Source organism: Punctularia strigosozonata (assembly GCF_000264995.1).
Source record: "Punctularia strigosozonata HHB-11173 SS5 unplaced genomic scaffold PUNSTscaffold_9, whole genome shotgun sequence".
Taxonomy (NCBI): Eukaryota; Fungi; Basidiomycota; class Agaricomycetes; order Corticiales; family Punctulariaceae; genus Punctularia; species Punctularia strigosozonata.
Genome location: NW_006767441.1, coordinates 693,100 through 712,768, shown reverse-complemented (window position 1 = coordinate 712,768; position 19,669 = coordinate 693,100). Strand labels below are relative to the sequence as shown.

The 19,669-nt window shown below is 58.0% G+C and overlaps 7 protein-coding genes across 7 annotated transcripts; 5 read left to right on the top strand and 2 right to left on the bottom strand.

Moving 5' to 3' along the window:
• Window positions 1-75: 75 nt before the first annotated feature.
• On the top strand, window positions 76-1,753 carry PUNSTDRAFT_104726 (alpha/beta-hydrolase). The gene is made up of 5 exons (XM_007385412.1): window positions 76-546; window positions 606-896; window positions 952-1,176; window positions 1,237-1,497; window positions 1,565-1,753. The coding sequence occupies exons 1-5, from the start codon at window positions 124-126 to the stop codon at window positions 1,607-1,609; spliced, it is 1,245 nt and encodes a 414-aa protein (XP_007385474.1). The 5' UTR covers window positions 76-123; the 3' UTR covers window positions 1,610-1,753.
• Window positions 1,754-2,024: 271 nt separating this feature from the next.
• PUNSTDRAFT_53556 (ubiquitin-conjugating enzyme 9) lies at window positions 2,025-3,441 on the bottom strand. The gene is made up of 8 exons (XM_007385411.1): window positions 3,305-3,441; window positions 3,170-3,253; window positions 3,062-3,110; window positions 2,986-3,009; window positions 2,824-2,933; window positions 2,697-2,776; window positions 2,623-2,643; window positions 2,025-2,571 (listed from the first exon to the last, which is right to left on the bottom strand). Exons 1-8 carry the CDS (start codon window positions 3,368-3,370, stop codon window positions 2,529-2,531), a joined length of 477 nt encoding a protein of 158 aa, XP_007385473.1. The 5' UTR covers window positions 3,371-3,441; the 3' UTR covers window positions 2,025-2,528.
• Window positions 3,442-4,026: 585 nt separating this feature from the next.
• Window positions 4,027-5,775, top strand: PUNSTDRAFT_144711 (S-adenosyl-L-methionine-dependent methyltransferase). Its single transcript, XM_007385410.1, has 12 exons — window positions 4,027-4,136; window positions 4,196-4,237; window positions 4,294-4,311; window positions 4,370-4,530; window positions 4,582-4,656; window positions 4,714-4,734; window positions 4,791-4,806; window positions 4,867-4,935; window positions 5,005-5,226; window positions 5,279-5,363; window positions 5,416-5,503; window positions 5,552-5,775. Exons 1-12 carry the CDS (start codon window positions 4,032-4,034, stop codon window positions 5,673-5,675), a joined length of 1,026 nt encoding a protein of 341 aa, XP_007385472.1. The 5' UTR covers window positions 4,027-4,031; the 3' UTR covers window positions 5,676-5,775.
• A 104-nt stretch (window positions 5,776-5,879) lies between these two features.
• On the top strand, window positions 5,880-8,353 carry PUNSTDRAFT_53554 (zf-DHHC-domain-containing protein). The gene is made up of 7 exons (XM_007385409.1): window positions 5,880-7,086; window positions 7,142-7,266; window positions 7,328-7,394; window positions 7,456-7,557; window positions 7,616-7,792; window positions 7,850-7,882; window positions 7,943-8,353. The coding sequence occupies exons 1-7, from the start codon at window positions 5,965-5,967 to the stop codon at window positions 8,177-8,179; spliced, it is 1,863 nt and encodes a 620-aa protein (XP_007385471.1). The 5' UTR covers window positions 5,880-5,964; the 3' UTR covers window positions 8,180-8,353.
• A 2,252-nt stretch (window positions 8,354-10,605) lies between these two features.
• Window positions 10,606-14,141, top strand: PUNSTDRAFT_121365 (uncharacterized protein; the record flags this gene model as incomplete). The annotated part of the gene is made up of 11 exons (XM_007385408.1): window positions 10,606-10,948; window positions 11,018-11,078; window positions 11,158-11,360; window positions 11,419-11,957; window positions 12,022-12,116; window positions 12,181-12,330; window positions 12,390-12,514; window positions 12,584-12,810; window positions 12,906-13,025; window positions 13,091-13,742; window positions 13,805-14,141. 11 exons carry the CDS (start codon window positions 10,606-10,608, stop codon window positions 13,996-13,998), a joined length of 2,709 nt encoding a protein of 902 aa, XP_007385470.1. The 3' UTR covers window positions 13,999-14,141.
• Window positions 14,142-14,302: 161 nt separating this feature from the next.
• On the top strand, window positions 14,303-17,097 carry PUNSTDRAFT_135859 (uncharacterized protein; the record flags this gene model as incomplete). The annotated part of the gene is made up of 4 exons (XM_007385407.1): window positions 14,303-15,353; window positions 15,432-16,444; window positions 16,500-16,604; window positions 16,654-17,097. The coding sequence occupies 4 exons, from the start codon at window positions 14,303-14,305 to the stop codon at window positions 17,095-17,097; spliced, it is 2,613 nt and encodes an 870-aa protein (XP_007385469.1).
• A 381-nt stretch (window positions 17,098-17,478) lies between these two features.
• Window positions 17,479-18,120, bottom strand: PUNSTDRAFT_71426 (Nucleotidylyl transferase; the record flags this gene model as incomplete). The annotated part of the gene is made up of 3 exons (XM_007385406.1): window positions 17,479-17,687; window positions 17,744-17,953; window positions 18,006-18,120. Coding segments are annotated over 3 exons (534 nt in total), but the record flags the coding sequence as incomplete, so codon positions are not given.
• Window positions 18,121-19,669: the final 1,549 nt, after the last annotated feature.

Below are 19,669 nucleotides of genomic sequence, written 5' to 3'. Positions count from 1 at the left end.
GGGCTGCGCTCCGTGGACGTGCGCGCCGGAACGACCTTCCGATTCTGGCGAACACTCCTTCGCCGCTTCCATGATGTGTTTATAGCTCAATAGGTCATCTCCGATGCTCTGCTCGTCGTCTGCATGCGTGCTTTCGTTGTTTGTCTTGTTGTGCTCGGCCTCGGCGCCTGCGTGGTCGCCGAGGGACATGCTGTAGACACGCTATCCTTGATCTCGAGGCAGCAGATCACCCTCGAGCTCGATGACCTCGATAAAGGCGCATTCATATATGATCATCTCGAGGCTCACTCTCAAATACATTCAACCGACATCAAGACTCGGCGACAAACCGTCTATCGGCCCCGCTCTCCAGCAGCGTACCAATCTGCCCGCTGGCGATCGCTAAGATACGGCGAAAGTGAAGCGATAGAATGGGATCGTATAGAGCTGAGAGCGCCGGATGTTCGAGACCGTCATACCCTTGTTCAGCTCGGCCGTATGGCTGGCGACGCCTACGCATTCCCCGGAAACAAGAACTGGTACGATATCGACGAGATCTGGAATACGGTACTTGTTCTATGATATCCCACTCCCACATTCTGTGATCTGAGACGGACGCTGCCTAGACGTTCCCGGTGGGCTGGGAAGACCCCGCAGACGGCTTCCGCGCCCATGTGTTTGCAACGCCATCGAACTCCACAGTCGTGCTATCTATCAAAGGGACCACGATTAACGGCCCTACGTCGAAGAAGGACAAGTTCAACGATAATCTACTCTTCTCGTGCTGCTGCGCTCGCGTGGATATCAGCTGGGTGTTCAGGCAGGTATGCGGATGCCATAGCAAGGGATGGAAGTGTGACAGTGGGTGCTTGACCGAGGCGCTGGTCGAGGAAAGCCTCTTCTACTCCGTCGGGGTGGTAGGTGTATTCTTCTAGTGAGGCGCATTGGGCGAGATGCTGACTTTTCCGATAGACCCTGATCCACAATCTCACTTCCATGTACCCTAATTCAGACATTTGGCTTGTCGGTCACTCCCTCGGAGGCTCCCTGGCGGCGCTTCTCGGGACTACGTTCGGTTTTCCCGCCGTGGCGTTCGAAGCTCCGGGAGAACGTCTGGCCGCTACACGCCTGCATCTTCCCCTTCCACCGTCCTCGGACCCTTCCGTAGCCCCGCAGTCGCTCGCCCCCGTGACACATGTACGTCCTCGTTAATGGCATATAGCCACCACCGCGCACGCTGACAGCTGTCACTCGCAGGTCTATCATAACGCAGACCCCATTCCACAAGGTACATGCTCTGGTCCGTTTTCCCCTTGCGCTGAGGCGGGTTACGCGCTCGAATCCCGTTGTCATCTCGGCAAGTCCATTATATATGACACGGTCAGCGAATTGGGCTGGAAGGTGGATGTGAGAACGCATCCTATCCGAAGAGTGATCAAAGAAGTCCTTGAGCTGGATCGGATGTGGGAGGAGGACGGACACGAAGTCCCGAGGGAGAGAGCGGAGGGTGAATGCATTGTGAGTTCCATTCCGAGCCGCATGATCGTGGGACGTGCGCTGAGCTCCCCCCCTTCCCGTCGTGCAGGATTGTTACAAATGGGAATTTGGTGATTTCAAAGACAGAGACTAAGATGGATGTGTAATGGTCACGAATGCGCGAGCAGCATTGCATTTACAAGGAAATGGACCCTCTAAGTACAAGGACTAACATCCGGATGTAATGTAAATGTAGAAGCAATTGGCCCGTGTACATGCATGTCTGCGGTGAGGCTCCTCCCCCAAATTACTATGGCGATTCACGCCGACGATCGATATTGGCACTCTCGGATGGCGCAACAGGCCGATATCGACTGTATTGCGATGCCTCCGCGCAAAACGCCACTTACCTGAAGATAAGGCCGCGATAAGTGTTCGGTGGTCCAGCACTTCACCTTGCTGGTTCGAAGTACCGCAGGTCGCCTGGCTCGACAACGACGTTTTTTCAACAATACTTCTATAAAGTGCGCGTGCTTATTCCGAATTAATGCGGGACGCAGAGATCCCCGGGCGGATGCACGCTGCTTGCAGATTTCGACCGAACACATGTAACGTACATAATATGTAGGTATGTAGCAGTCGTCGGGCTGCTATTCCGGCGAATGGCAATCAGAATCGTTGATTTGATCCGTGGTACGCTTTCCGCCGATACCAGAAACATTGAGATTACCGGACTCGGAGCTCGCCCTAGCGTGAAATGCGAATCGTCCGGCCCTTGAGAAGTCAATGCGAAAGGGAGGCCCGCAATAGGCCGACCCCATTGTCATTGTTCTTTCAAGCTCCGTCGTCAGCACGTTGGCCGGCGGAGCATCTACCGCAGATGAGAGAACTCATACATGCGGCGAAGTACAGCAACAGAGAGCACGTTGTAGTGGGTCGAAGGATGTCCATGGGACCGCCGAGAGAAAAGGAGGATGACGTGAGGAAGAGATGCAGAACGTGGACCACAGGATGGATGAGAAGCGAAGCGAGCGGAGTTGCGGAGGCGTAACGAAGCAGGCGTCGACGGTGGCTTATTTCGGGATGTTATCTCTGGCTTGCTGGCGCACTCGCCTCCTGTATAAACATGAGTCAATGCGCGCATAAATCACCGAAAGAGTGCCTCACTCGTATGCTGTCTTGTCATTCCTGGCGCATTTATTCAGTATCATATTGTGGCTCATCATGTGGAAACAACCCACTTGAACATGGTGTATGCGTCGCTCTGGGCTGGGTCAAGCACATTGGGGTCATCCAGCAGGTCTTGGATCCCGAGCAAAATCTGCGATGGCAGATTAGTCAGCGAAGAAGAGGACGGTGCGTACATACCTGTTTGATTGTGATAGCCGGTTTCCATGCCTTCTCTTCATCGAGAATCGATAGGCAGACCGTTCCAGAAGGATACACGTTCGGGTGAAAGAGCGGCGGAGTGAACTTGCCTTCCTATGAAATCCATTATCTGTTTGTACTCGATCGAGAGAAGAAACGTACATTTGGGCGGTTTTGAGGGGTAATCTTTGAATAATGGGGTCAACGGGTCAAAAAGGGACATCGAGTGGGGGCGCACCTTCGGGGAAAATCATGACTAGTTTGTAAACTCCACCTTCCCATGCAGTCTAGTAAGAGAGCATATCCTGAGACCGGCTGATGGACACCGGTTATCATGACTACTTACGCCCTGTTTTCCCGGGATACCCACCTCCCATTCCATGAGATTCATCGAGCCGTCCGCCGCCTTAGCGGGCTTCGCGTAAAATCCCTGCAGAGCGCGTTCAACAAGATCGCCACGCCGTCACAAAACAAGGCGCACAAATGGATGGTCTTTACGCCATTGCTTGCGCTCCTCGGCAAGACGCGTTCTGCAGATGCCAGACATGATCGTCGTTGAAGTCAGTGATAGGGAACTGCTGCAAACTTGAAGCTTGAAGTGGCCAGAACGGCACACGGGGAGGTGGGCGATGGCGGTGCCAGCCCTCACAGCCCCTCCACGCCTTTTGCGCGTGCGTCCGTGTTGCGCTCTTCTCCTCTGTTCGATTTCGAACGGGAATACTGCCTAATCCGGGATCCTTTTATTGCCCCATCGGCGGAGGTCCTCTCGAGTCCAATGTGGGCTGCCCCGGCACCTCGAGCAAAATCGCGCCGACCGCTCTCTTTCGTCTCGTGTACTTCATATCCGAGTCTTTATCGAACGGCTCTTTGCATCTTCGATCAAAGGGCACAGCTGTGCACCGACCAAAGATTGGCGAGGTTGATCCAGATCCTATCAAAGGAACAGCAGGAGTAACCTGCTATAAGATCGGCACCGCGGGCGTGCCGTACCCCTGGACCTGCGAGGCGTCTCGAACGGGACATCTGCATGCTAGATTTTACCCCGGGTCTTTTACATCCAATCGGCGGAGCAGGTCTCCTCATCCTAGACCGGCGGACCTCAGTCTTTGCTGCGTGGCCTGCATATATACCCCCGCTGTTCGTTCTCCGGAGTGTCTCCCTTTCGTTCCCCACACGCGCCCTGACCCTTCCCGGGACATCGTTCGCTCATGGACGACGAGCATGTGCATGGAGAGCACGAAACGGCCGATGGAAGGCTCAGTCCTGCTCCATCACTCTATTCATTCCACCCGTCGGTTGACGAACGATTCATCGTGCGCTCAAGTTTCAGTAGTGAATGTCTGATTTCCGCGATTGACGAAGGGTGTTTCAGATACGGCAATTACACGGCAGATTGCTCAACAGCCAAAATGAAGTGAGTGTATGCGTGACGACAATAGACAACGCCACTGACAGATCCGCGTATGATAGACATACATGCTGCCGGCGGTATGTTCGTGGTACCGTATGGCATCTTTGGTGCCTGACACTGACAATATCTACGCAGGACCAAGAAGAGCACGAGCGCCTCGACATACAACACGAGATGTATAAGCACGCCTTAGGCGGGTTGTTTCCTGCCCGAGAGCTAGTGGAGCGGGCTCTTCAGCCACGAGCAGACGGCTCACGGCCAGCTATATGTGACATCGGCACAGGCAGCGGCAGCTGGTGAGCCTGTCGATGGCACACATTGATGATATAATTGCTCAATGGCTCCAGGGCTCTGGACATGGCCAATGAGTACCCTCATTGCGATGTAACAGGGGTAGATCTGGTGCTTCCGAAAACACAAAGGCGAGTATGAGGTATCGGGAGCAGAGGAAATGTCTGCGTGCTGAACAATCTGATCAGGGAAATGCCTCCTAATTGCCGGTGAGCACGGATACTCGTGTCAATGATGGCTTCGCTGATGGTTGCTTCTGCGATAGGTTCGAAATTGACGACGTAAGAACCTTCACCATTGACACAGAAGTATGTGACCTCATGGTCCACCGCTGTTTCCAGGCGAATCTCGGATTTCCCCACTTCGAGAACAGTTTCAACCTCGTGCATATCCGCGCAGTCTCGGCTGGTGTACGTTCCCGTCGTTCACTTACCCGCAATGGAGTGAGCTCAAGGACTCCGTCATTTATTGAATCTTAGATCAGGGACTGGGAGGGCTTATTAGACGAGATGGTAAGAGCTCTCCGCCCTGGCGGAGTTCTCGTATTGGCCGATGGAGACCTGCGTCTTTATGACGAGCACTACCATCAAATGCCCGCTCTCGAACCAGGACAGCCAGGGTTCTCTTGGACTCAACGAATATTTTTTACGGCCTGGAACGCTATGAAGGCGCGCGGAGGCAACCTGGACGTGTGCGACTTGGTAACATTATTCCCTCGTCGAAATGGAAGCGACGTCACTGATCAGATCCCAGAACCCTCAGTACTTGGACGCCATCTCGGGTCTCACCGATCGAGGGTGGACCAAGGTTTGGATACCTATCGGGCCATGGCCGAAAGGTACGAAGCGATGGTTGCAATCGCGCTCCGATGACTGACGGGTTTTCAATAGGGCTCACCCCTGAGCAAAAGATGTTAAGCGAGCTATTGCTCAAGAACACCACGAGACATATCATGGGCATGACTCCATTACTCGTAGAGTACATCACATCTTTGTGTTTCGTTTGCAGTATGCTGACCTCAACCAGCTTCGGGTACACACCCGACCTATTGGCGCAGATTCAGCAGCTCGCGGTAGCAGAGCTGAGGGAAGGGCGCGCCCGTCTGTATACGCGTTGGCACTTTGCGTGGGCGGTGAAAGGTGTCGTTTGATTTAAGTTCGGACCTTTGTATCCATGAGTATCCATTGTATCCATATCATCAATCATGTAGTAGGCAGCCCTCGTCGATTCTGGTTATAATACACGTTCCCACGCCCTCCCGCGCGCGGCATGTGCTGTGCTTCGTCCGCTTGTGTTCGGGGTAAGTGTCTCTGACTGGGCGTTGGTTCCGCCGAAGCCACACCAACCGCCCAGCGGACGACCAGTCTTATCATATTCTAGGCGAAACCAACCGACCAACCAATACCGTTGCTGTTCTTCTTGTCCTGTTCACTTTGTCGATGTCGACTCCACACTCTTTACTGTCTCGCACCGACGACCTCGTTGCACCTCTTCCTCAGCGCTTCCCGATCGGACCAACACCGCGCACACACGCGGCCTCTACACATACGCGGACCGCGTCTGCTGTCTCGTCAGCCTCAAGACCAGGAGAGCCCCCGTCTTCGCCCACCTCTACAGCCTTCCATCATACCAGCGCCACCCATGCCGGCGGAGTGCTCCCCGCAGCGTCGTTCTTCCGTCCTTCGCGTCCCAACTATCCCTCCTCGCTGGTGAGACCCGCCTCTGCCATGTCAACCGACTCTTCGCACGAGCAGTCGGATTCCATGCCGATGGCGTCCATGGAGAAGCGGCTCTCGGCCGTGTCCGACCTTTCCGCCCAGGAAGATCCCATGTCCACGTCGGAAGACCTTCCTCGACAGTCAGAAGCAAGCAAACGAACGAAACAGAGCCGAGAAGCCCTCTTGCCTATTGGCGGCCGTTCCACCGTTCACAAACCGAAGTTACATCCTTTACCAACTGTCGTCGACGAACCTAGACCACCTCTGAATATAGGGTCATCCGGAGGGTCGAAGGGAGGAGCGGTGAGGAATAGCTTGGAACGGTTGTTTCGGGGAATCAGCTTTGACGGCCACCGAAAGTCTCTCTCGAAGCCTACTATTGAAACCAAAGTGGACGGTGCCAGTCCCGTGTCCCCTATACTATTCGAAGGCAAAGCGATAGACAACGACCACCTGGTACCGCGAGCCAAGCGGTCGTTCTCTCCCCCCTACGAGCCCTCGATCTCGCCATCGCTCCGACATCGATCTGACTACGAATTTGATCCCATTCCACCTCCGGACAACCCTCCGTTATCGGCAGTACCCAGAATCGACGAAAGGACGGGAAAGCCCATGCGCAATTATCAAACACATCCGTCCAGGAATCGCTTCTTCTTGGGCGGACATGTCTTGACTGGAGGCGACCAACCGTGGGCGTTCATATCGTCTTTTACAGTAGCGCTAGGTATATCCGGTGTGTGGTTCGGTACGACCTGCGTGTGGTGGTGGCACCATGAAAGTCCGGCAGTGGCGGCTGTGGGCGCGTACATGTGTTTGCTCACCCTTTCGAGCATGCTGGCAACCGTATGGCAACTTCGTCACCGCTGATGTCTCCGCTTCGCTGACGTCTTGCTATCAGGCCATGCGCGACCCCGGGATATTACCGAGGGATCTGGATCTGGACCCTCCGATGGCCGCGAATTCGACCACCGATGACAATTCGCGAGTTCCGCTTCCTAGGGACCTAAAGGTTCGCGCCGGCTCGTACGTACATATTACCCAACGATTACAGATAAGCGAGTGAAACCGCCCTCTTCTACCCTAGCGTCCGCGTCAAGTATTGTGTTACTTGCAAAATCTATCGCCCACCGAGGTCGAGCCATTGTAAAATGGTAGGTTATCGTCACGTTGTCTCGTTATGCGGCGGCGCACGCTGACACGGGCTGCTACTAGTGTGACAACTGCGTTGAAGGTTGTGACCACCACTGTCAATGGGTGAACAACTGTGTTGGAAGGCGCAATTATACAACCTTCTTTACGTTCCTCTCTTCTGCCGTAAGTACTTTAGCACAAAATCGACCCGTGGAAGCGGCGGTGACGTCGCTTCGTCTAGACCACCACTCTAGCACTCGTAATCGTTACCTCTGCGTTACACCTCTGGTGGTTGACACGGAGGGATCACGTCAACTTCCAACATGCGCTACGCGAGGGCGCCGGCAGCGCAGTAGCGTTCTGTCTTTCGATTGTGGTCATCTGGCCCGTCACCGCTCTTTTAATCTATCACTTGCGGGTGAGTGTGCAGATAGGTCCCGGTTGCGAACATCGGCTGATATTTCACATCGTCCAGCTCCTGTTGCTTAACGTGACTACCATAGAGCAGGTAACGATATAATTCAGTTCGCAGCGTTTATCTGCCCGATCTGATTCCGTCTGTGACCAGATACGCAACCAGGCGCATAAGACGCTGGTGCCCGGCCCGCCGCCACCCAACCCGTTCTCGCATGGGAGCATGCGGAAGAACTTTGTGAACGTGCTGTGCAGACCGACGGGTTACTCGTGGTTGGATGCGAATGGAACCGCCACGGTCGACCAGCGCAAGGTGAACCCGGGACTTGCGCAGTGGGAAGGCAACGATCTCGAGACGGGTCACAAAGGGTTTGCCGTCGTCAGAGGATGACGACGGGCCGTTTCTTCTGATTGTCGTCGCTCGTTTCTGCTGCGGGTTATGTTCCCAGATCTGATCGGTATTATTGATGTCTGTTCCTGGCTCTTGGAGGGTACCGGTGGGATTGTTACATTTTGTTCTATACGCTATCGCTTTCTGTGTGCAATTCCTAATGTTTCTGTTGCCTTTCCGCATAGGCGTGCGAGCGGACGAGGACCCGTTTGATATGTCTATATGGGGATGCGTGTCGACGTCCAGCCTCTGGCCAACCCATGGTGAACTCGCTCCCAAAAGCGCGGTCTCGCGCCCTTGTTCTCTGGATGGGAAGGCGCCGGTGGCGTGGAGGAGGAAACCGTATATAGCTCGCACCCTAGACATAATTGTGTCCGACGCGCGTGGTACCGAGGGCGGATGTACACGGAGAGCCGGACGGCGTTCTTTGCAGACGGTGTTCGGACTAACCGCGCCCGCTGGCCCAACTTGCGTGCGCGCCCGCTGGCCCAACTTGCGTGCGCGCCCGCTGGCCCAACTTGCGTGCGCGCCCGCTGGCCCAACTTGCGTGCGCGCCCGCTGGCCCAACTTGCGTGCGATAGGGCAATGTCACAGCGTTCGAGGTGGCTGTTGACGGAGAAGTGCGATAGCTTATGGCGTGCTGCCCACAGTGAGCTCGAGCTAGGGGAACTGGGCCTAGGATGGAAGTTGTGCTGCATGTGAAGCCATCGCGGAGCTGTGCGACGAGCGCACCGGCGTGCGGTTTTATCCCGCGCTGCCAGACAGACGCCGCGATGCAACTTTGGGAGGTTGACGAGAGGACGGGGTCGCCGCGTGATGGGGATCATGGCCACTAGGTTTATCTGATTCGCGATGGAAAAGCCTCGGAGACACGGATATGTCGCGAAAATTAAGCATGGCGATAACCTGGTATGGATCGCCGGGGTCTTTTGCGTCGGGATTTTGGTACCTTGTCGTGCCTTGGAGCGCGGGTGGCGATGACGGGCGGCGCTGCTCGCCCACCGGTGGCAGCGGACCCTGCAGGAGCTTCTTTTAATGATTGGGCATCGGATCAGCGCGGAGTTTATTCGTCGGGGAGGAGGAGAAGGGAGGGATCGACCGAGGTGTTGTGCAGGTGTGCATGCGCGTGGCGAAACGGTAGAGAGCGTGCAAAGTAGGGTGGGTGACATCCGGGATCCGCAGCAGTGGGTCGGCGAGGGCCAGTGAAAGGATTTGTGATTGAAGGGCGGTAAGGTTCGTGCACGAATCAGGTGAAGAAGATATTCGATAGAAGATGAAGGCGAGCAGGAGAAGCGAGATGTTATCGTCGAATCAAAACACCACGTTATGACCGCAGCATGAGCCGCAGCCCTGAGTTGGCGACGTTGTATGTTTCGTTCGTCCGAGACGATCGTCGAGGCCAGCGTTGCAATTCAAACGTCTCGGAGGAGCACTCGGAGTGCATACATACACGTACTATGGATTTGTTACCGGGAAGTCTGGCCGGGCCGGTCACGTTTGATGACGCGCTGTTACACGGCGCTGAGGCGCAGAGGAATGTGGCATTTCCTCCGTGGGTCGGTCGCCAAGAGTGGGTCTCTTGATCGGACAAGATTTCGACGGTCTTGGGTGTCTTGTCTCGCGAATCACGCTTGGGATCGCTACATACATAGTAGTATGTATTTGGAGCCCGGGTTTCAGAGACGAAGAAGGGTGCGGCGGACATATGAGGATTCCTGTGCGCCATCAAAATTGAACCTTGTTCGGGACAAGGGATTTGATTGTTCTCGATGTTCGAAAGGCTAAACTGTTTCTCCGATGACTGTGTGCGGTCAGCGCGCGCGCCCGTCGGGGTTGTTTGGGGACGACGACTAAATTATTCAGTGTTATTCTAGCGAGGGCTGTCTCCAGGCTGCATGCGCAGCAGGTGCTGGTACACTCTGTGCTGATCACCGTGCGCGCTGCTCTCTGGCTATATGCGCCCGCCATCATCCCTGGGCTGATAGCAGGAAGAGGGTGCGGTCTGTGGCAGTCGAGGCAGCGGCGTCTGCCCGCGTCGGGACGCCGGGAGGCCTACCGGTAGCCTCGTGGCAGTCCGGTCGCGCCCCAAATGTGGGAGCACGCGGGAGATCTGCGATCCAGGGGCGGATGACGGTGGGATTACGTACGCGGGCGCTTACGCAAGCAGGCAGCGCGGGAAGGAGCTGGGTCCGCGGCGGTCGCCCTCAGCCTCTGCACCGCTGACAGAAAAGTGCGACGGGATGGAATCGACAGACCCGCCGCCGCTGCCGAGCCCCCTGCCGCAAAATAAACGCAAAAAATCAAAGCGCCCGCCCGACGCGCCCAAGCGCACGTATCCCCCTCCCTCCTCCTCGCCGTCCCCCCCGACGCTCACCCCCGACCGAACAGCCCCGCCGCCCCTCCTCCCGTACCCCGCCTACCCCGCCATGAACCCGCCCTACAACCCCGGCCCCGGCGGCCCCTACGCGCACTACCCGCAGCCGCCCTCGGCCGGTCCCCCGCCGCACGTCGGCCAGATCCCGGCACACCCTACAGCACCCCAGTACGCTGCGTACCTGCCCCACAACCCGTACCCCCATCCCTATTCCTATCCGCCCTACGTCCAGTCCCAGGGCATCCTCGCCTACCCGCCCCAGCGTCCGCCGTCGCAGGAGGACGTCACCCCGCCCGATCAGCCCCCGTCGTCCGCGTCCGCGTCCAAGTCGGGCCGCAAGCGCAAGGGCTCGGATCGCCGCGGCACGGGCGACAGGACGTCCGAGGACGAGGCCGGTGCGTGTTTTTCTCGTCCCCGACGCTGACGCCGGCGCGCGCACCGTGCTCATACCACCCCCGTTTCAGACGTGAAGAAGCGCACCAAGACTCAACGCGCCTGCGACAGCTGTCGCAGTCGAAAGATCAGGTACGCAACGAGCTCGCCGTCGGTCGCGTCTTCGCGATCGTCGCCGTGACCGCGCTCATCGATGCTCATGGTCGTCCAGGTGCGACGTCCTCACCGACGCGGATCCTCCCGTTTGCCAGCATTGCAAACAGTATGGGTTCGACTGTACCTTTTTCTTGCCCATTACCGAGACGCGCTTCAAGAAGAAGCGCCTCGAAGAGGAGGCCGCCGCAGCGGCCGAGAAGGATAAGGAAGAACGTGATCGTACGTCCTCGCCCCGAGAACGCGATGTTCGGATCTACGGTAAACGCAGGAAAGTATTTGGAAATACAGCATCTTAACAACGAGCCGTTTTGCGCAGGTCCGACGTCTCCCGCGCACTTGCTTCACTCGCAGGTGAACCTCTCTTCGCACATATATGAGTCTTACGACACCCGCTACCATCACAAATGGGAAGTATCCGGCACTGGTGACGGCCTCATCCAGATCCACGACCCCCCGACGCCCGAGGACCCGCACCCGGCGCCGCCCAAACCGCTCGACCTTCGAATCGAGCGCGACGTAATCGAGAAGCTCATCAACGCCTACTTCAATGAAGTCGCGCCCAACATGCCCGTCGTTACCCGCACCGAGTTCCTCGCGAATCAGCAGCCGCCGCCGGTGTTACTGTACTCGATGTGTCTCGTCGCCGCCGCGAGGCGCGAGGTACCGCAAAGCGTGTTTGACTCGGTCAGGTACGCCGTGAACGGGCTGATCAAGGGCGAGGAGGTGCTCTCGACGGCGTCTATCGTCAACGTGCAAGCCCTGTTGATCCTGTGTATGCTGGCGGACTGCCATTCGGCGCATGTACCGCAGGCGCTGTCGGCGTTATGGATACGCCTCGGCAGTGCCATCCGGATGGTGCGTGGGAACGTGACGGCGCGGACTCATCGCTAACGGAGGTATTCTATTCTTTTTTTTACAGGCGCAGGACCTGGGCCTGCATCGTGCAGAGTCGGTGAAACGCGACATCGAACTTCGCCGGCGATTATGGGGGATATGCGTCATATCAGATAGATGGTGCGCATATATACATTAATTAAACATCCTTTCTGTGAGTGCCTAATTCACGTCGTGTTCTCAGGACGAGTCTGGCGTACGGTCACCCGTATATGATCGATGTCCAAGATTGCGACGCTCGGTTACCGTCATCCGGCGACCCCAATGACGTGTACATGGACGAATTAATGCGCCTCAGCATCCTGCTCGGACGTGTGCTCAAGACGGTCTATAGGTGACGCGAACATCTTCATTGACTCACACGTTACCAGACTGACGCCACTCTTCTGATAGCCCCTCGGGATTAATGCTCGCCACGGATGAGATCTTGCAGTCCCTGTTGGATGACATCGAGGCATGGAAGGCGAATCTTCCGCCCAACCTCCAGTACCGTGGCATCGACGGGAACCGGCAAGCCGGTACGTGTACCACGTCTCCGCCTTTCCCCCGCTGCTTCTGACAACATGCCGCCGGCGCGCGCATCTCAGGTTTGCTGCACTTGCTGTATTCGTGCGTCCTCATGATCTTCTGGCGAGTGTTCATGAGGATCTCGTACTCGTGCCCCGAACACCTCAAATTTTCGCTGACGGTCGAGCACTGGTCGAACCTCATCCGGCTCACGGGCGAGGCGATCGACTGGCTCGACTCGCATGAGCAGATGTACGACGTCTGGTTGCTGGTCGCGTATGCCAGCACGTCGTGTGCGCTCGTTCAGGTGTGCATCTAGGCCTACCCTCGAGGAGGTTTCCCCTTTCCTCGCTTTTGATGCGATTCTTTTGATCGGGGATGTGTTTAACGCGGATATTCCAGTACCATACCTGGGCTCGGCGCAAGGATGCGAACGCGGCCGCGAAGCTGAGGCAATTGCGGGATTGCGTGCGGCGATGGGAGAGCTCGCTCTCGCCCGATCACATGTCCGCGCGTCGCAAGGTCGGGAGAATCCGTGTTTTCTCCGAGGGCGCATATACTCAACAAATAATAATTAATATTCACAGACCGCAGAGATCATCACTCTACTGTACGAGGCGACTCAGGGCCCGCCGAGCGACTTGACGGCGGCGCCGCTGAACCCGACGGGCGGCGTCGTGAACAAGCAGCCGCTTGGCGGGCTCGAGTACAAGAAGGACCCATCGCGACCGGGCGGAGGGGTGTACGTCGCGCACGGAACGAGCAAGCGCGAGCTCGCGGACTTGCCGCCTGGAACGGTGGTGGCGAGCTCCGACGGCGAGGACTCCGAAGGTGAGGACACTGCGGACCCCGGCGCGCGCGAAGATGGCGATGATGCGAGCGGTGACGCTGCCTCAACAGCTGCTCGTCAGGCGCAGGTTCGGACACAGCAGGACTCGACCATGGCTGAGGTGCAGGAAGCGGGCACTAACGGCGCTGTGGCGGGTCCGAGCAGTAACGGCAACGCCAACAACAGCTTGGTGAACATCACCCCGCTCGGGGGTGGCGGGTTCGGGCCCAACGTGAACCCAGCAATGAACCCCGGGATAGGCCAGACGGGGAACAGCGTGCAGGTGCTGAACGTGCTGAACGCGGACGTGCCGACGGAGAACCAGACGGCGACGAGCATGAGCCTGGAGCAGTTTGCGATGGCGGACACGGGCTTTTTAGAGGGGTTGCCTGGGGGCATGTTCGACTGGGGTGCGTGGCGATCCTCAGCAGACATAGCGAGAGACTGACGTTGGATTGGTGCGCTTTTGCAGGCCAATGGGACAACTTTTTCTCGCGATTCGCTGGGACGGGCGTGGACGGTCAGGCGCAGGGGATGCCTGCCGGATTCCCTGGCAGCGGGCCTCAGCAACCGACCCCCGAAGCGAGCACGACGAGCGGGGCGACGCCACCCAACCTGAGGAAAGGTAGTTCGGGGCACGCGCAGCCCGAGCCGGGGCTGCAATAGTTTGGCGGAGGATCCGCGCGATTGCTTGGCGTCCGAGTCGAGCGAGGACTATGAAATCATAATCAGCTGCCTATTGTAATTAATCCTGTCTCGCTATTCTTGCAACGGGCTCCGAATCGAAACGGTGTAATTGTTGCTGCTGCTGTTGTTGTGCGCCGGTGAGATAGGAGGGTGTGAGCGGTGCAGCGACGGAGTTGATGGCGATAACCCGGGCGGCTTCGAATTCTGTTCTCGTCGATCTCCTCGCTGTCTCCTACGCTGGCCGTGGCCGTTGCTCGCTCCCTCTAGCAGCGCTAGACGACGGATGGCGCAGACCCTCCGCCCCGGCGGCCACGACTCCCAGCGCATCTCCCAGCTCCTGCCGGGCGTCAAGTGCTCCCAGTGTGGCACCTCCGTCCCACTCGACCAGCTCCCCGACCATGTCTGCGCCCCCGTCCCGCCCGTCCCCAAGCTACCCCTCCCGCCACCCAGCAAGGGCGGGGCCGACCCGATCAGTCTGCTGCCAGCGCGCCTCCAGGGTCTGCTGAGGAGCCCGAGCCCGGGCACCCAGCAGCAAAAGCAGCAGCAGCAGCAGCAACAACGTGCTGCGTCTCCATCACCGTCGAAGACGCCCACCCCGCGCTCGCGCGCCCCGTCCAACGCCAGCATCAACCAGCCGCCCCGGATCCAGGACCCCGCCATCCGACGCACACCCAGTCCGCTCGCGCGAGGACCCGAGCCTCCGCGGACGGCGTCCAGTCCCTACCCGCGCGACCAGCCCTCCCGAGGGCCCTCAGAAGCAGCACCTCGTCCACCTCCCAGTCCCTACGCCCGCGATCAACCTTCTCGAGGTCCCGTCGATCGCAGCGGCACGCCCTCGAACAGCTCATACGTCGTCCGCGACCCGCCACCGCGATCAGGCAGCACCACACCGGCCGCTGCTTATCAGCCGCACGCGAATCGAACGCAGGCGCCCTACCAGACCACCAACCCCGCTCCTTCTGTCCAAAATGGGCGCCCACCCGCGTCCCCGTTGCCGCCGCCGATGATAAATTACCGACCTCCTCCCTCCCCCCAAACCCAGCCACCGGACGAATACCGCAGTGGCGGAGAGGCGGGTATGGCGGGCGTCGGCCGGCGCGCGTTCCAAGCCGCCGCGCGCGCCGCGATGTGGGCTCAGGGGCAAGCTCAGCCACCCGAGGCGCCGACGCAACAGCAGCAGTACAGTTATCCCGACCAAAGTCAGGCCAGGGCGGGGCCATCCGGCTACCAGGGGTACAATGCGCCCTATGACGAACGCATGAAGATGTCCGCCCCCGCTGCCGGCATGGACGGGAGAAGGCCGAACGCGCCTCCGCATCTGGCTATAGATAACAGTTCGAAGGCGGCAGGCACGTCCATCTGAGTCTAATCGCGGTCTCTATGCTCATTGGCTATATTAAACCTTAATACAGGACCGAGCGCGGCCACGCCCCCTCTTTCCCCGGAGTCCGGGTCCGTCTCGTCCTACTCGGCCGGCACGTCCGCGCGATCGCCGACTGGCACGACCTCCACCGCGCCAACGACCATCCTCTCCGCGCGTACCCCGTCGCCAACGCGTAGCACCAGACGCGTCGAAGCGCCTGCGACACCCGAGCCGTCCACGCCACGCCTACCCTTTTTTGAAAAGTTCAAGAACAAGCTTCCCGCGAACGTGTCCATCCCTACGCCGACCGTCGACCGCTTCAACGCCGCGAACAAAGAGAACGACGACGACGACAAGGACAGATCCAAGGGCGCACTCAGCCCCCGCTCTCCGGACTCGGCCTCGGACTATAGCTCCAGCGCCGGCTTTGGGCTCGCGTACAGAGATGGAGACACTGACAGCGCGGCGGGCAGCGCGTACGCCATGTCCCCGCCCACGAGGTCCGCGCCGTTGCCCCTGAACCCCGACAAACGCTCGCGTGCCGGTTCGAGCAGCACTACCAACAGCAGCACCCAGAAGATCCAGTTCCCGAGCACCTCTGACTCACCGCCGCGCGCAGGCGCGAGCGCGCGGATGTCGGCGACGACGCCGACGACGCCTGGTCGGAGCATCAGCAGCGCGTCGGCGTACTCGGGCCGAACTGCCGGCGCACTGAACCGGGCGAGCCGGAACCCGATGGACGTGCTGTCCGAGGAGGAGGATGGCGCGGGGCCGGTCGCGGGGGTGGGCACCGGTGCGGGTGGACTGAAGGGCAGCGCGAGCGTGCACGGCGCGGGGAAGAAGGAGCGCGAGCGCGAGGCGGCGCTCAGACCGCCGATGCGCGCGAACACGAGCCCGACGACGGAGCGCGAGCTGGATAGCGAGCGTAAGTCGGTCAGGAGGCGGGTGAAGGAGCGCAAGTGCGTGCGATGCGAGCGGGTGATCACTGACGGGCGGTGGGTCGCGATGGACGAGGGCGGGGTCCTGTGCGAGAGGTGCTGGAAGAATATGTATCTGCCCAAGGTACGTGAGGTGCCGATTTTCCGGTCGCGAGGTCTAGGGCTGACGCGTCGCTTAGTGCCGGAGGTGTAATTTGCCGATCGAGAAGGCGGCGGTGTCGTCTTCCGACGGGCAGCTGAAGGGCAAGTATCACAGGGAGTGCTTCAATTGCCATACGTGCCACGTTCGTGTTCTATTCATCATGCCCTTTCAAAGCTGACCCTCGGCTTTAGAAACCGTTCCCGGACAAAACGTTTTATGTGTTCGACGGGAAACCCTTCTGCGCGTACCACTACCACGAAGCGAACGACTCACTCTGCGCGGCCGCGACCTGTGGGCAGCCCATCGAGGGACCCTGCGCGCTCTCGCACACGGGCGATAGGTATCACCCGGAGCACCTCACGTGCGAATACGAATACCCCAATGACCCGTATGCGGGTACGCCCAAGGCGCGCCGCTGCCCCGTCCGACTCGAGGATTACTTTGAGATGGACGGCCGGATGCTGTGCGAGAAGCACGCGCGAGCGATGGAAGATGCTGCGAGAGAGGAGGAAGAAGGCGAGGACCGCGCGTGGGGCGAGGATCGGGACAGGGAGAGGAGGGCGATGAAGCGCACGACGCGATTCATCGACCTCGCGAACGGAGGAATGGGCCTCGGCGGGAGTGGCTTGCGCTAATAGATGTTAACGGGTTTGCCCGTTGAAGAGACGGAGAGGGAGAGTTTGTACCACATCTTTTCGGCGTTTTATATGGCGCCTTGCCCCTTATATCACCATCTTATGCTTTCCGCTAATCTCTCTTTTTCCCTTATGATCCCAACTCACGTCCTACGTCCTCCATCGATATTCCCCGATACCAAACTGATGGACTCTCTTCTATTTCATGGCCCACTTCGGTCACACTCTCCTTAGCCCTTGTAGCAATCAATGGACGGTTCGAGTTTCTTCACGGAGTACTTAATACATCAGAATACACTCGTAGCTATATACAATCGATAAAAGGTCTGCTGTAGAGTAAGAATCGGGTGGTCCGCGCTTTCAGGAGTTTCTTCTACTGCTTCATACGTTGACGTCCGGAGTTTTTGGACCATCGTGAGCTTTCTCAAGCTGGTACTTAACGATCCATTCCCGGATGTAGGTGCTGCTCATCTTCGCCTGCTTGAGCGCCTCGGCGCTGTCTCCCTCGATGCTCTCCGACTCAGCGGAAATGACGTCGATTACGAAAGTGCGCAGAGGCGGGAGGCCCTTTTCCGTCCTTATCTTGTCAACTGTAAGAAATGTACATCAGCGAAGCTACAGTGAAAAGGGGGCGAACGGGACGCACTAGCTGATGCACCTGATATCGTTTCCCGGCTGACGACGAGGGCATGGATATCTGGGTCCCACCCGGTCGGTCCGGCGACGTCTTTGATCGAAACGATGTCGTACACCAATCCGGGTCTGAACAAAGCCAAGAACGCCCGTACGCGCTCCGACCGCGTTGACAGATCTTCTAAAACATGCTTGTTTGATTTGTTTTGTAACAGTGCGTCGTCTAGCATGCGTCAGTAGGTCTAGTCAAGCGAGGCAAAGCGACGGCGACGCACCGGTGACGCCGACAATGATCTTCTCGCTTGCTATCCATGCGGCCATGCTCAGCAAGATCTTGTGCCCAGCGTGCAAGTGATCAAATGTCCCTCCTAACGCGACAACTCGGAGTAATGAGTCTTCTGTCGCAACTTTCTGTTCTGGCACGTATTGAACAGACGGGTTGGTAGGCCTCGCGGAGGCGCACGGTATCAACTGTGCGGAAGATGCGATACTGTCCGGCAATTTATCTTGAAGAGTTAAGATAGTGCGTCACCGTTCATGATATGGATATACATACCGTTTTCCGCCGCAAATATGACCTCGGCGTCCTTCACCACATCCCCCCATATCACCTCCCTCTCAGAGCGAAGCAAGACATTGATATCGATGAGCACCCTCCCGTGTTGTTGTGCGACGCGTGTGGCCTCCACATACGCGAAGGTCAGCAGACGCTGGACCCCGTCCCACTTCGCGAGGCGGTTTATGCCGCCCTCCGACTGCCTGGAATCGAACAGGGGCGAAAGAAGGAGAATTAGCAGCCTTGAACGCGTCGGGTGGGCTGCATGTTCGATCAGGGGGCCGAGGGACCTGTAGGCCCCAGTATCCAAAGCGTCCAGCCTGAGGACGAGAAGCGCATTGTCGACTTCTGAGATCGGCATTGGCTCCTTGTTGCCTGGGCCGCCCACCGCCGACTGTGTTGCAATTCCATCCGTAGGCTCTACCGCCGGCGTGGCAGTTGTGTTGGACGGAGGCATCTCGCCCTCGGTTGGATCTTGTTTCAGAGTTGAATTCGATCCGCCCTCAACGTGCGACTTCGAGCGGAACAGGCGACGGACGCGCTGGCGGACTGTATGCCATGTCATCGAGGGACGGCGAGGACCGAGATCAAGGGACTGTGAAGGGGGGGAACATCCGAGTATCTCATGATGGGCGTCGTAGTGGGTGTACTATGAGTCCATATGCAATGTGACTGGCGTAACATGCCGTGATGTAATTGGTTTGCATCCATCCAAGTTACATGGCGTCCCGCGGGATAACAGACATGAAACGACCCCATATCAGCACACTGACAACCCCCGCCCGTTGACTTGACGCCATATAGTAATGTGAAAATGCCTGCTGTTCGTGAGCCGTTTAATCGAACTGGAGCCCACCATCCACGTTGATTGGTTGCCCTAAAACAACTTCGTCGTGGTTGGCTAGAGCTCACCAGTAACAAACTTAGCCTCCGGCTACGCGAGGTAGAACACAAGGCTATGTAGCCACTACCTCAGGTTCTCCCTTTGGCATAGGTGCGGTTTGGGAACCTGCTGAGCCGACAATTAGAAGACGATGGTTCTGTCTATCCGACTGTCGCGTTACGTATATTTTCGGGGGCGGGACTTTTTGCGGTAACGCCATGCGTTCTTTCCCGATGAACGTAGCTACCCTGACGTCAACGTCCTGGGCGGGGAGGGTGTAGGAAAGCTCCTGCCCGTGGGGGGTATCGATCAAACCCGGTGCATACGCGTTCACAGTGATACCATAGGGTGCCAATCCAACCGCTGCGGAGCGGGCGATCAATGCTTGGGATGTTCCAGTGATGATTGACGTACACGCTGATTGGGCCAATCCCCGAACTGCGAATTTGCCGGAGCAATACGCGGAAAGTAGAGGGAGCCCTAAGAGGCACAATTCAGCC

Bases quoted from the DNA above. Each gene is read 5' to 3' on its own strand.
- PUNSTDRAFT_144711 (XM_007385410.1), top strand. From the start codon at position 4,032: ATGGACGACGAGCATGTGCATGGAGAGCACGAAACGGCCGATGGAAGG. The intron at 5,227-5,278 runs GTAACATTATTC...ATCAGATCCCAG, and splicing joins ACCTGGACGTGTGCGACTTG to AACCCTCAGTACTTGGACGC. The intron at 5,504-5,551 runs GTACATCACATC...GACCTCAACCAG, and splicing joins ATGACTCCATTACTCGTAGA to CTTCGGGTACACACCCGACC.
- PUNSTDRAFT_53554 (XM_007385409.1), top strand. From the start codon at position 5,965: ATGTCGACTCCACACTCTTTACTGTCTCGCACCGACGACCTCGTTGCA. The intron at 7,267-7,327 runs GTACGTACATAT...CTTCTACCCTAG, and splicing joins CTAAAGGTTCGCGCCGGCTC to CGTCCGCGTCAAGTATTGTG. The intron at 7,883-7,942 runs GTAACGATATAA...GTCTGTGACCAG, and splicing joins ACGTGACTACCATAGAGCAG to ATACGCAACCAGGCGCATAA.
- PUNSTDRAFT_104726 (XM_007385412.1), top strand. From the start codon at position 124: ATGCGTGCTTTCGTTGTTTGTCTTGTTGTGCTCGGCCTCGGCGCCTGC. The intron at 547-605 runs GTACTTGTTCTA...GACGCTGCCTAG, and splicing joins TCGACGAGATCTGGAATACG to ACGTTCCCGGTGGGCTGGGA. The intron at 1,498-1,564 runs GTGAGTTCCATT...CCCGTCGTGCAG, and splicing joins GAGCGGAGGGTGAATGCATT to GATTGTTACAAATGGGAATT.
- PUNSTDRAFT_53556 (XM_007385411.1), bottom strand. From the start codon at position 3,370: ATGTCTGGCATCTGCAGAACGCGTCTTGCCGAGGAGCGCAAGCAATGG. The intron at 2,777-2,823 runs GTATGTACGCAC...CTGCCATCGCAG, and splicing joins CGGCTATCACAATCAAACAG to ATTTTGCTCGGGATCCAAGA. The intron at 2,572-2,622 runs GTGAGGCACTCT...ATGTTTATACAG, and splicing joins AATGACAAGACAGCATACGA to GAGGCGAGTGCGCCAGCAAG.